Raw genomic sequence first — 13,721 nt, forward strand, 5'->3', positions numbered from 1 at the left:
CCTCAACCCTAAAAAAAACAATCCAAAAATGTCTTTCTTTTTCAGTCTTCCTCTTTCTGAGTGGTAGCCAAAAAGCAGCCCGTAGCTTGAATAAATTATTCTGCACTCAGCCCTCAATCCCTGCATGCACACTCCTCCCAGAAATCAACATGAACATGGAGTTGCATGACACCACAGTTTAGAGTGCTGTCATTTCCTCCCTGTCTTGTAAACAGTTTGTTGTTGCAACATTTATGACCAGTTTAATGAATGAAACATGTACAAGAAGCATTAATGACAAACTCTGCAGCTGCTCCGCATCAAGAGGAAAAGTCGATATTTCAATCTAACTGGAGAAACCCTGCCTGGGGAAATACTGTACTAAATGAGCATTGCAAAATATAAAGTTAGAGCAAAATGCCTTCAACATAAAGATGACTACACCCATGAGTATAGATCATGGATGGATGGATGTTTATGACATTTCAACATTTCAATTTGCATTACTACTGACACAATGTTTGCACTAGCTATGAATTGCTGAGCGATGTTGGATATTAAGCAGAAGGTACGGTAGTATTTTCTGTTTGAAAGCACTTTATCTAGCTTAAATTTCACAGTCAGAAACTGAAAAAGAAATAGGTGAGGTTAAATGTAATGCAGTATAGACAGTAGTAGGCAGAGAGACTTTCGATACGGCCAATACACAATTATGAGAGCTGCTCTTTGAGGCACAGACAGCAGTCTTTAATATTCAACATCAACATTTGCTAATTAGCACTAAACACAAAATACAGCTGATAATGTGAAGATAATTAATTGTGCAGGTATTTGGTCATAAACCAAAGAATTGGACCAATTGTAATGTTGACCTGATGAAAACTTACAATTCCTATAAGCTAAATTTCATAGCAATCCACAAAAGTGAACCACATGTTGGCCCTAGAGAAAAAGTCTGAGATCACCAAATCAGTCAGATTCCATCGCAACTCAACCAAAAGACTTACTGACGTACCAGCAAACCAACGGATCAATGTTACCATCCATCAGGCCATGCTGACTGTGTGCATTACTGTAACAAACACAAACACACACACACACACACACACACACACACACACACACACACACACACACCCACTATAGTAAAGAAACTATCCACAAACTTACAAATCTTACTTCCTCTGCGGTGACATCATGGTGAACCCTGTACCCTGTTCCGTTGTCTCGCGGGTCGTGCCCTCTGCCGGGCCCTTTGCCCTGGGCCTGGCTGGTGTAGTAGCGGACGTAGCGGGAGTTGCGCACCAGCAGGTGAAGCAGGAAGCAGAGCATCTCCATGCTGATGGAGACCAGGAAGAAGATGAGCGTGTTCCTCCGCTCGTCGTCGATCAGCAGCTTGGTGAAGATGCGGGACAGCGAGATGATCACACCCGCTGTACCTGCAGAACGGGAAGTCAAGAGGAAGTCAACCTGAGGAAGGGAGGATGATGAAGATGATAGCGGGAGGGGGGGGGGAGAGATGTGTGTAATTCTTCATCTTGCGTGAGTGTACTTACTCTCTCCAGTCATCACCCCCTGTGTGTACCTCTTGGGAAGCATCCCCATGTAACCATAGAAACTGGACTGCTGCACTGGGGGAAGGATGAGGAAGTGGTTATTATCAGTGGCAAGCAGTCGACACTGTAACAACACAATATATTTAGAAAAGGCCCTACTTCCTGAATCTCCACGCACCACTCGAGAGAGAGCAAACTGCTCTGACCTCCACTAATTAAGCTGTTTCTACTGTTGGCTAAAGAGGCTCACGGGAACACAACCAGGAAACTGGCTCAGTGCGTGGAAGTCATTAGCGCTCGCTGAGAACTGAAGCTGCTCTACTGTGTTTGTGTTTGTCCTGACACTGTGTTTGCTTTTTAATCGAATGGTTCTGACTGATCTACCTCATTTAGTCAGAGCACCATGTGTTACACTCTATATGTGTATGTATACACAGCAGAATATCATGGACGCTTGTAATGCTCCCAAATAAATATGCGGTTTCAGAGAGTTGCCAATTTGTATTTGATAGATAGATAGATAGATAGATAGATAGATAGATAGATAGATAGATAGATAGATAGATAGATAGATAGATAGATAGATAGATAGATAGATAGATAGATAGATAGATAGATAGATAGATAGATAGATAGATAGATAGATAGATAGATAGATAGATAGATAGATAGATAGATAGATAGATAGATAGATAGATAGATATTTTGATTTGATTTGATTTAGTTTATTTCAGACATCCACATACAAAACAAAATGAAAAGCATGGAAATACAATAAATATGCCTGAAAAGGAGCAGGAAGAAGTATACACTTATTTAATCCTACCCCGTTAAAGATAGATAGATAGATAGATAGATAGATAGATAGATAGATAGATAGATAGATAGATAGATAGATAGATAGATAGATAGATAGATAGATAGATAGATAGATAGATAGATAGATAGATAGATAGATAGATAGATAGATAGATAGATAGATAGATAGATAGATAGATAGATAGATAGATAGATAGATAGATAGATAGATAGATAGATAGATAGATAGATAGATAGATAGATAGATAGATAGATAGATAGATAGATAGATAGATAGATAGATAGATAGATGGAAAGGAAAGGATAGATAGATAGATAGATAGATAGATAGATAGATAGATAGATAGATAGATAGATAGATAGATAGATGGAAAGGAAAGGAAAAGCTATTTTTTTTTAGTAGTACCTGTACATCCGAAGGCCACCACCCCTATTGACACCAGGTTGACGATGTAGGCCTGCCTGGTGGTGAACTTTGCTAGCCAGACATCAAACACACTGACAAAGACCAGCGGGCCGAGAGCTAAGATGTAGCCTGCAGTGGGAGAGAAATGCCGTGTCAAGTTGGCTTTGCATGACTGCACACATATTTGACAGGGCCGACGTGGGAGCAGCGGTATCTTGCTTTCATCCGAGGTCTCATAGACAAGCACTGGAGCAGACAGCACACTTCAAAAAACCTTTCCTAGGGGATGCACTTTAAGCTGCAGAGGGTACGATGGGGAAACCTTGCTTTTACATGTGTAGCAATATCAAACTCCTCCTCAGGGGACATACATTTTCAAAGACCAGTTTTGTTCAAGAATACGTTTTATTTTGCGCTGGCTTAACAGCTTTAATATTTTTATGTTAGTATATATAAATATCTATAGGCAAAGACATGTAGAAGAATAAAAAATACAGATAACAAAATGCTTTATAGAATTGGTCTTTCCAGTATAAGGGTACGTGTTTAACAAACATCAAATAAAATCTGCCTGAATTTGCACACTTAGAAATGCATAGTGTGTGCATTTAAAAGTTTTTTTTTAAAGTTTGAAAACAAAACCGCAGATGATGAAAGATTCTGAAAAAAGTGGAAGGATAAAAGAAAAATATCAGCACTCTAAAACAGTGTGAATTCACAGACTTCAGCAAAGTTTGTCTGATACATTTTATGAATAAAATGAAGAAATTACGGCTGCCTGAGTGTATTTTTCTCTTTTTCTTTATACTGTCTTCCCATTTCTTGCTCCGCGTATACTGCTCTGATAAGCCTCGAGGATCCCAGAGGGTCATTAATAAATGAGTTACAGCAGAAATTCCCATAATGAGATTTTTCCCTCCACTATTTTCTAACACAGCCTGTGAGCGGAGTTCCTTCCCCGCTTACCCACAGTGATCCTGGTGTGCATGCTCAGCCTCTCCACCAGCACGTTGTTGAGGATGACGGCCAACAGAGCCACCACGATATAGGTCAGACTCATGTCAAACACTATGGACGTCCCTGAAACACACAGAGACGAACAGAGCAGCAATGACTCCTGGGAGTTCACCATGTGCAGGGTGCAGTTGAAGGCATAGGTAATTCTGGAATGTTTTGTTGACAAATCACTTCTTGTCAAAATCAGTGAATATCTCCTTACAATCTGCTAACTGTTCATAGTGTAATTAAAATTCTGTGCGAATACATAAGCTCTGTATTAACACCAGCTTTTCTTTTCAGCACGCACACAGTACGGACAGGTAGCAGATTGTGTGGAGATATACACTGATTTCGACAAAAAGTGATTTGTCAGAATTACTTAGTATACCATTAAGGTGAGACATAGCAAGCAAAAACTGTTTTAGGTGTATATTTTACTAAACTTTTATCTGTTTGCATCTGTATGTTCCTCCCATACAACTATCGTAAAAACATGCCGAAAATGCATTTGTAAGACTTGTAGTATTTTTTTTTTAGAAAGTGAAAAAGGCTGTATATCGAAAATCTGTTCAGTAAAGAGTTTTGCTAATACTGATATGTTGTAAAAATGTATTAAAGATTGAAACAATTTTTAAAAGAAATTTAAGTAAAATCAGTTATATATTGCCAATTTTGCATAGGCCTCTGTATTCAAACATTTCTGAAAAAATTGTATTAGAAAATCATTGTTTTAAGGTAAGTAATTCAACTGGCAAAGTTTTTACCCTATTCACCTGCAGTGTTTCTCCACATGTCAGCACGTGCACGGTTTTATTCATGCTCATGCGTAAGTGTACCTTGAAACTTGTGGTGCAGGTAGTCCACATCGGTGATGAAACTGTTGTAGGGAAGCAGGAAACCCACTCCGGCCAACAGCATTGCAAAGTAGATGCCATGGTAACGGTCGTCAGGGATCGGCTCCTCGAAGTCTGAGCGGGGAAGGAGGGCGTCAAGGGTTAGAGAGATAAAGGACTGTGAAATCTCACTTAAAGAGTATAGGGATAAAGACTTCTGCGCGCTCCATCTCTATTAGAGCTGATCAGGGTGAATGAGGATGTGGCTGTTACGCCTCAGTGCAGGACAGGACCTTGTTTCTCTTATGCCAGATTAAAGATTGATCAGAGAAACTGCTGAGCTGTTGGACTTTTACTGTTTTTCACCTGATTCAGTTCAATGGTTAAAGTGTGATGTACAGGTTTTTTATATAACTGTTCATAATCCCCTTCTAATCCTGTGAGCCCACATTAATGGCTCCACCTCATATTTGAGTACTTAAATTTTACAGTCGAATGAAGGGAAGAAAACGAATGATTTCTATTAAAGGTGGAGTCAGCAAATGATGATGATCCCCTACCTGTCTGTAATGTGTGTGAGCAGTGTTAGTACACGGCCTGAGCTCTGTAAATGGGCATGTTGCTAGCCACGGTGGACCCCCTTTGTTTACATACCTTTTTGTTTACATACCTGTTAACAGAGCCTAGGCTGTGTATTAACAGCAGATTTATAATGTGTACGTAAATTGTTGTTATGGTGACTGGGATTGATATATTATCTTTCTATTCCTCCTCTGCTGGTTGATACCATGCAAGAAATACAGCTGCTCGCTGGAATCTTTACTATTTTCTCTTTTACTGGACGTGCAGTAAGTGAAGTAATTCAGACTAGCTGCAGCCCATTCATTCAGAATATAGCAAACTGTGCAATATAAGCAAGAGCAGTGAACATCGCCATGGCTATACAGACGGGAAGAAAGATCGCCGCCTGCACAAACCTGATTATGTAACAGAAAATCAAATGAAGGTTATGTAGAAGCAGCGCCCACACTGTGTGACTGACGCTTCAGTGCAGAAAACTGACAATGTCCAGGTGTTTGATGGGGGATTTTCCCTTGCTGGCGTTCACGTTTAGGGACTGTATGAAAATGATTAGGATAGAAAGCGGAATGGACAAGGTTCACTTTGATAGTATACCCCCCACAAAAAACTGGTCATAATGGAACTTCTAAGGTCCACATATATATATATATGACCCAGATACACAGACAGACCTGTTGTCATCTGTATGCTAAAGTGCACCTTGATGCACCTTCATAACCACACAGTGCAAGTAAAAGATGCCCTTTTTGTTGTAACTATTAACCATAATGCAAAGGGAAGGCTGAACTAACTTTTAAATTTAGGATGAGGAAACATTTGCTCTCCCAAAACAGTCGGACCATTCCTTCTCCAACCCAAAGGTTACACCACTATCCCTGCTTTCTGACCCCCTCTCACCCCCTAATAATTTACATACAGTCCCTTCATAGACAGGAGTGCAGCTGCAGGGCTGTAATGACGGGCTAGCAGTAATTGAGTCTGCCTTTCCTCATCGCTGTGTCTATGCTTCTTTACGGTAACAGGCAGACTTGGTCTCTGTGGACTTGTGCACACTGCTTCTAATTTGTTGGCTGCATTCTGAGATATGGGGAGTGACAGCTGCAGGAGGGAGACAGACAGACAGGCAAAGGAAGAGAGGTGAAGGGGGTTTCTGACAACCTTGGGCCCTCGCTATGCATCCGCGCTCAATCGTGATGCGATACATTTCCTTTGTCCAACCTGCGTAACTAGGCAACATGTCCGTAACATGTTAACATGCCTTCCTCTTTTATTTCACATAAATGTTTCCTCTTTTTTTCCTCCCACTGCTGTTAGTCTCTCAGCCTCCACCATCTTCTACAAACACACGTACACACACCGCAGAAACACGTCTCTAATTTAATTCAGCCTGATTGAAACTGAAAATAAATGCACTCATTTAAGTGGTGACTTGTTCATCGTTGCTCTTGTTCTTTTAGTTTGGTTATTCATTAAATATTTACATCAAAACAAACAGCAAGGACATATCTATCTATATTTATAATGATTTCTTAGCAAGGATTCATTTTTATTTTACTTTGATTTCAACATCTACAATAATCGATAAGTGTATCACAGAAATGAAACAAGCCTGGATACGTGCTCCGGTGCTAGTGTAAAGAATCTATCCATCTATTGTCCCTTTCTTTCCCTCTTCAATTCTTGTTTGTCAGGAAAAAAGTGATATACAGTACATTCCTATAACCTTCTCATGTTATGTTCATGGTTTTCTGTACACCTCCTATCTAGGTAGAGGTATACTTTAAATATGTGCTGGTGGTTTATATTGTGAGCCAGACCAGTCAAAATAATAAATACATTTCATTTTAAATATATTCGAAACCAGTGTCTGTCTGTCTGTCTGTCTGTCTGTCTGTCTGTCTGTCTGTCTGTCTGTCTGTCTGTCTGTCTGTCTGTCTGTCTGTCTGTCTGTCTGTCTGTCTATCTCAATGCATCTTAGTCTACCTGTCTACTTCTCACACACTTTTTTTCCTGGTGACTAGGGAGTAGAAGGATATTCGTGTAGCCATCTTTTTTGCCTTTGATGAATAGATGTTGTGGATGCATCTTTCTCTTTCCATTTTCATTTCCTCGCTACCTGCTCTATCTATTTCTAAAACCAGAACACACACACTTACAAACACACACACACACACACGCACACACACACACACACACACACACACACACACACACACACACACACACACACACACACACACACACACACACACACACACACACACACACACACACACACACACACACACACACACACACACACACACACACACACACACATACACACAGTCAGAATAGAGGCTCCCTCACCCGGTTCGGAAAGAGCCAGCACTCCTCGCTCGGGGGCGTCTTTACTGATCTCCTCCTCCTCCAGCTGGTAGGAGTCGAAGCTGTAGCTCTGCACCACTCCACTCTCCCTCCCTCCTTCTCTCCATCCCTCCCTCCCTCCATCCCTCCATCCAGCTCTCCCTCCGTCTCTCCACACGTCCCGCTCCTCAGGCGTCTGGACCGGAGTGGGCCTGCGGCGCTCCGCTCCTACCGAGCTCATCTCCAAGCTTCAAATACTCACACAGACGCACACACACACACTCACACACTCCTCTTGACACTGCAGGCTACACACTCTTGGATGTGCGCATGTTAAACACAATCACCCTGACACAAAGCAAGAGAAGCAGGAGGCCTTCAGTTGATGGAGGATCTGCATTTGGGAAGGACAAGCAGAAAACAGAATTAGAATTTTAAGTTTTTTTTTTTTATGTATCATGCCTTACTGAGAATGACAGGAGTAATGGTTAGACACTCCAAAGAAACGAAGATGGCTGTGTGAGAGTCGGTGTGTCTGTGTGTGAGAGGCATATTAAATGAGTGACTGGGTGACAGACAAGGTGAGCGCAAAATGCAGCTCTGCATTTAATGAACAGGCACAGAATGTATTAGAGAAGAAAAAATCTTGAAGAATGTGAGGAGGCCTATTTGCTTTTTTTCTGTGTTAATGTCGTGTATTGAATATTTTTGGGTTCGAATTGGAATACCCCCAAACACTTACAGGTGCAGGCTACAGGGCTGCAGCTAATCAGCTGAGTATTATTATTATTTTCTTGATTATTAATTTGGCCAATAATAATTATAAAACAACAGAAATCAGTCCAGTGTGGCAATCCCCTAAAGCTCAACTTGACATCTTTTTACTGTTTATTTTGACCAATCAACAACAGGCCAAAACCCAAGTGACCTGACTGAAAAAATACTATCATAATAGTTTACCATACATTTTCTTCTCTATCTTTAACATCTCCACTATTTGACATAATTAAAAGTGTAATAAAAAACAAAGTAAACCTTCTCCCTTCAGCCATTACAGCAGCTGAAACATGTCTCAATCACCTGCTTCATTCATTCACTCCAGTCAACTGAGAACTGTTGAGGAAAAAAGGTTATTGCTGCAAGCTAGATCAATATAAATGGGCATTGACATTGTGCAAACACGCGCGCGCACACACACACACACACACACACACACACACACACACACACACACACTAGAAAAGCATATCCATTGTGTGCACCAGTGTGCTCAAACAAAGGTTTGAGGACATGCAGGGAGCACACACAACCCAGCTCTATCACCATCATACATCAACCCATGTGGCCTTTAATGACCCGCCAGAATGAAGCACCTCAGCCATGGAGGACACTTTGCTTCGTTTTTCATGATCCTACTTTAAAGCCACCCGCTGTCTGGAACGTTTCAAATGAACAGTTAAACGGTTATCGTGTCTGTAATCCAGTATAGCTGCAGATAAACCACCAGGTGATTACTGTAAGCAGAGGCTCCCCTCATCTGGATTGAAAAAAAAGTCAAGCATGACGCCAGCTCACCGGCGTCTCTCACGCGTAGTCAAAGCTTCCTTCTCCAGACTCGAGGCGGCGCTCTCAGCCTTTCTGCTTAGGGCCCTTAAAAGGCTTCCAGTTCCAGCCTGCGAACAGTAGCCTATTTAATTGCAGTCTTATATCGCGCTGCAGTTTCTATTCTTAAAGGGCCCCCCACTCCTCCCTATCCAGTCAGGTACACTGACTTTTCCACACAGATATATACAATTAATGGCAAAAACATATAAAGGAAGTCAGTGTTTCCCACAGGATTTTGGGATACTGTTGAAGGGACCCTGTATCTTTTTGGGGGGACCAGGGGCATACCCCCCGGAATTTTTTTTACCTTTTTAAAGTACAATGCATCAATCTGGTGCACTTTGAGAGGAAATTTTAGAGGCTATATCAAATCCTGAGATACAGAAGGAACATTATTTTTCAGATTTTTCTTAATCAGGCAGCACTCTTTACTCTGCAACTGTAAAAACAGTACAGTAGATTGGTCTGCAGACCCATGTTCTATGATGGAGGGGCCCATTTCAACAGATAAAGGGTAGATAGCTACTTTTTATGAACAATTTAGAATTCACACATAGAAAGCTTATTTCTGTATGTGTGAGGGGGCCTTCAAGGCCCCTCATGAAGCCCCTTAGACAGAGCTACTAATGCTGTTGTTTTTAACTTGCTTTTGTATTTCTCCCCTACTTGAGGGGCCCATGATGATTTCTATCTTGTTAAATTTTAATAAGTATATCCTTATATTTAGGCTATTCCTTTTTGGACCCTGTTATTGACATCAGTGACTGAGCTCTTTGACAATGCGACATGAAAAGTTACTATCAGTACCTCTGGCTAAGGGCCCCCCTGAGCCCTTGGGCCCCTGGGCCTGTGCCCGGTGTGCCCGTGCAGTAATCAACCCCTGATTCTATTGTTTATTCCCATAAGGAGAAAATGGACATCAACAGTGAGCAGTCACTTCATGTTACGCCTCTAGAAGGAAAAAACGCTGAGGCGGGTTAAATGCGTAAACTCCGAATCAATTAAGCTCACGTGTTACTATATAGACTATAACACAGGTTCGAGAAATAGGCTAATAATTAGCCTATACTCACTCAATAAGAAAACAATGGCAGACATTTAAAAAAACACGACGGGGGTGTAGAATAAACATAGATGCTCGCTCAGTTATGTAATTTCCTATTTCTCAAATCATCATTAAAACCATCGAAATCAAATCCAACGAGGTTTAATTATTGCTTTTACGCGCATCCTTCTTGCTGTCTGCAACGCCCGCTGTCTGCGACTCCGATGAACAACAAAAAACACACACAAACAACAGGTTACCTCCCGTGTCTCCCCCTCTCTCTCGCTCCCCGCTTTTCGTGTCTGCTCTCCCGGCTGTTTGTTCTGGCTGGAATCCTTCTTGCAGGATCCTGGAAGCGGTGGTCTCTCTGCCGACCGGACCTGGATCCCTCTCCTCAGCCCGTCTCCATCAGACAGAAGGGAAAGCCCCGGTGCCGTCCTGCGCGCGCTCCTAAAGCGCCATCCAGCAGCAGAGGGGAGGAGAGGAAGCGTGGATGGATGGATGAGGGGAGCGAGGAGGTGTGTGTGTGTGTGTGTGTGAGGGGGAGGGGGAGGGGGGGGGGGGTACCTATGGCTGTTCATGTTCGTCTTACGGGGGACAAAACGCATGACATTATTTTCTGTAGGCCTAATATATTATAACCAGGCAGCAGTTATAATAGGCTATAACTCAGCCTATTTGACACGGACGGAAATCATATATTTACAGGAGCCTACCATATTATTCAAATGCAGCAGCAATAAGTCAAGAATATTATGACAAAAGAGATAATACAGTTTTTAGATTCACCAAACTATCAGATGTGCACAGAAATTCCAGGAGTTTGTGCAGCAACATAATAACAATGTTATTTTTCAGGCAAGCTGTCTCTTTAATTTTTCAATTTCCTTTGAATTTGTGGGCCTGATATGTGTGTCCTGCCAAAAAGCATGTAGATAAGGAAAACAGTGGCTATAGGGTAGGGAGGAAAACGGTCTCACACACACACACACACACACACACACACACACACACACACACACACACACACACACACACACACACACACACACACACACACACACACACACTGCTTTGGCAGAGCCTCTGTGTGATTGACAGTTTTATCAGCTCAGTCCAATATGCTAACGCTCTGTTATTAGAAGGGGCTCCGTCATATTGTCTCTGCAGCTGCATAACTGAATGTGAGGTTGTGGGTTTGGATCATAGTGTCTGTCTTTGCATACCGACCTATGTTTTTGGCTCAACATCACAGGTTGCATAAAGATCGACTGTGTCAAACCCTGTAATGCAACATAGAAAAAAAACAGAATTCTGAATCTGTTCTTTGGTGAATTGTTAGACATTGCTGATTAAAGGGGAAGTAAGTGATATTTTTTGTTAATTTAAGTGTTAAATCTCTCTATGTTCATACAGCAATCACTTAAACAGTATGCACAGTTCATAACACAGGTCTCCCAGTCATTCAGCTTTGCAGTAATTGCCAGATAAAATTTGGAGTATCCCGCTCATTTTATCCAATCAGGAGACAGAGTGCTATAAAGAGGCGGGTCTCTGTGCCCGTGAACGATGACTCGCTGCTCTCCATCGCGGCACTATCTGATGAAGACGGCTGTGTGTTCATGTGGTGGTGACGTAGGGACGAGGGAGGGGACTGCTAACTGCAGTCACTGACAGGAAGTTAGCTAAAAGAACCAAATCCCTTACTGAACCTTTAATTAATGGGATGTTTAAATTGTTAAATGAGGGTTTGCTGTTGAAGCATGAGTACAACACATACCTGACCTGTTGAGGCTTAACCAGCATGGCTTATAGCCAGCAATGTTAGTCAGACGGTCGACCCAGACTAAAATATGTCAATAACTATGGGATGATTTCCATGAAAGGTGCACACATCATGAGGATTCCCCCTCTGATAATTAGATAGATTCTATTCCTGTAGCGCCACAATGAAGTTCACATTTATTCTTTTCAGTGTGATATCTCAACCACTATTAAATGCATTATTGTCGCCCTAATAATTAATTATGTTAACTTTGGTGATCTCTGACTTTTCGGCCTTGTGTCATCGTCAGGTAAAACTTTGGTTTTATTTGATAATAGCACCTTGGTTTATGACTAAATACCTGCTTGCTTATTCCCACCAGCCTCAGTTGTTTAGTGCTACATGTAGACAGTTTAAAGATGCATAAATTATACTGAATTTTAACACTAGTTTTACTCATCTTTATAAAACACATCTTGCAGTAACTGAAAATAAAGATACACAACTGCAGCAGTGAAAGAAGGAAATACCTAGAAATGTCAACTGCTTTTGAACAAGTGCCATCTGAGGAAAATGAAGCAACACTAAGCGGAGATGTATCAACCAAACCATTCTTAGTGTTCAGCAGGCGTTTTGACGCAGGTCCAGAAACTGGTTCTTCAGATGAATTTACTGTGATCTGCGAAAAATCCTGTTGGATATGACTGAGTTGCCAAATTTCTCTCTGTCCTGCCGTCTAAGTCTCACTCATGCTCCATAGCTTTCTCTCCACTTCCCTCTCTCTCTGTGTCTCTCTGTGTCTCTCTCTGTCTGTCTCTCTCTCTCTCTCTCTCTCTCTCTCTCAGTTTCTCTGTGGCTGATGTCTCTCCTCAGCTTGTGGTAAAAGCTTGCAGCTCTGGATTTATGCTGCGTTTGAAATCGTAATGGTTCATGTTGTTGCAGCCTACAGCAATCTGTCCAGAAAAGATTGAATAACTGTTGTTTGCCTGGTGTGTGTATGTGTGTGTGTGTGTGTGTGTGTGTGTGTGTGTGTGTGTGTGTGTGTGTGTGTGTGTGTGTGTGTGTGTATGTGTGTGTGTGTGTGTGTCCATAAATATTCTTCCCAGGAGCTCTCTGTTATGAATGTGTAAAAAGGTCAGCCCATGTTACTCCTTCTTCATTAAATGGTTTTTCAATACAACCAATACCCAGAGGGTCTTTACTGACTGAACTGTGATTTTTTTTTTGTGTGTGTGTGTGTGTGTGTGTGTGTGTGTGTGTGTGTGTGTGCCTTGCCTGCAAAAAATCTAAATATTTATACCAGCCTCTGATGCATTTGCACAGAAAAATACTTCAATGTAACAAGGTGCTTCATGCTCAGTAAATATTTTCATTTTGGTAAGCAAAGGGCTTCATGTTGTGCCGTTTTCCTCACATTGTGGACACTTGAAGCCTGAGCCAGGCTTCAGTCTTGATAAACACATCCACTTAGAAATAACTGCACATATACATGCAGTATATATACACATAGACACACACACTTCCACACAAACCAGTGTAAAAAGCAACGATTTACCGGAAGTTGTAAGATAGAAGCACTCTACGGGGAAAACACTTCAGGCTAAAACCACTAACACACACAAACGAAGACTGTGCAGGTCGCTGCACAAATACACACACAATCTGTAAATATATCAAGGTTCCAACCAAATAGGGAGCATATGAGAAGAAATTAAAATCTTCACTGCATTTCTAAGTGCAATGAGAGAACGTGTGTGTGTGTGTGTGTGTGTGTGTGTGTGTGTGT

The 13,721-nt window shown here is 41.6% G+C and overlaps 1 protein-coding gene across 1 annotated transcript in view; it reads right to left on the minus strand.

Annotated features, from left to right (window-relative positions):
• Positions 1–7,761, minus strand: part of slc29a4a (solute carrier family 29 member 4a) — a gene marked incomplete at both ends in the record, with an annotated part of 11,794 nt that extends 4,033 nt beyond the window's left edge. The window contains 6 exons of the mRNA XM_080044574.1: positions 1,150–1,418; positions 1,536–1,610; positions 2,761–2,889; positions 3,727–3,840; positions 4,596–4,727; positions 7,524–7,761. Coding sequence (XP_079900700.1) covers positions 1,150–1,418; positions 1,536–1,610; positions 2,761–2,889; positions 3,727–3,840; positions 4,596–4,727; positions 7,524–7,761 — 957 coding nt within the window. The remainder of the gene's footprint in view (positions 1–1,149; positions 1,419–1,535; positions 1,611–2,760; positions 2,890–3,726; positions 3,841–4,595; positions 4,728–7,523) is intronic.
• Between the last annotated feature and the right edge of the window lie 5,960 nt (positions 7,762–13,721).

This window comes from Ammodytes marinus, assembly GCF_949987685.1.
Source record: "Ammodytes marinus genome assembly, chromosome: 16".
In the NCBI taxonomy this organism is placed as follows: Eukaryota; Metazoa; Chordata; class Actinopteri; order Uranoscopiformes; family Ammodytidae; genus Ammodytes; species Ammodytes marinus.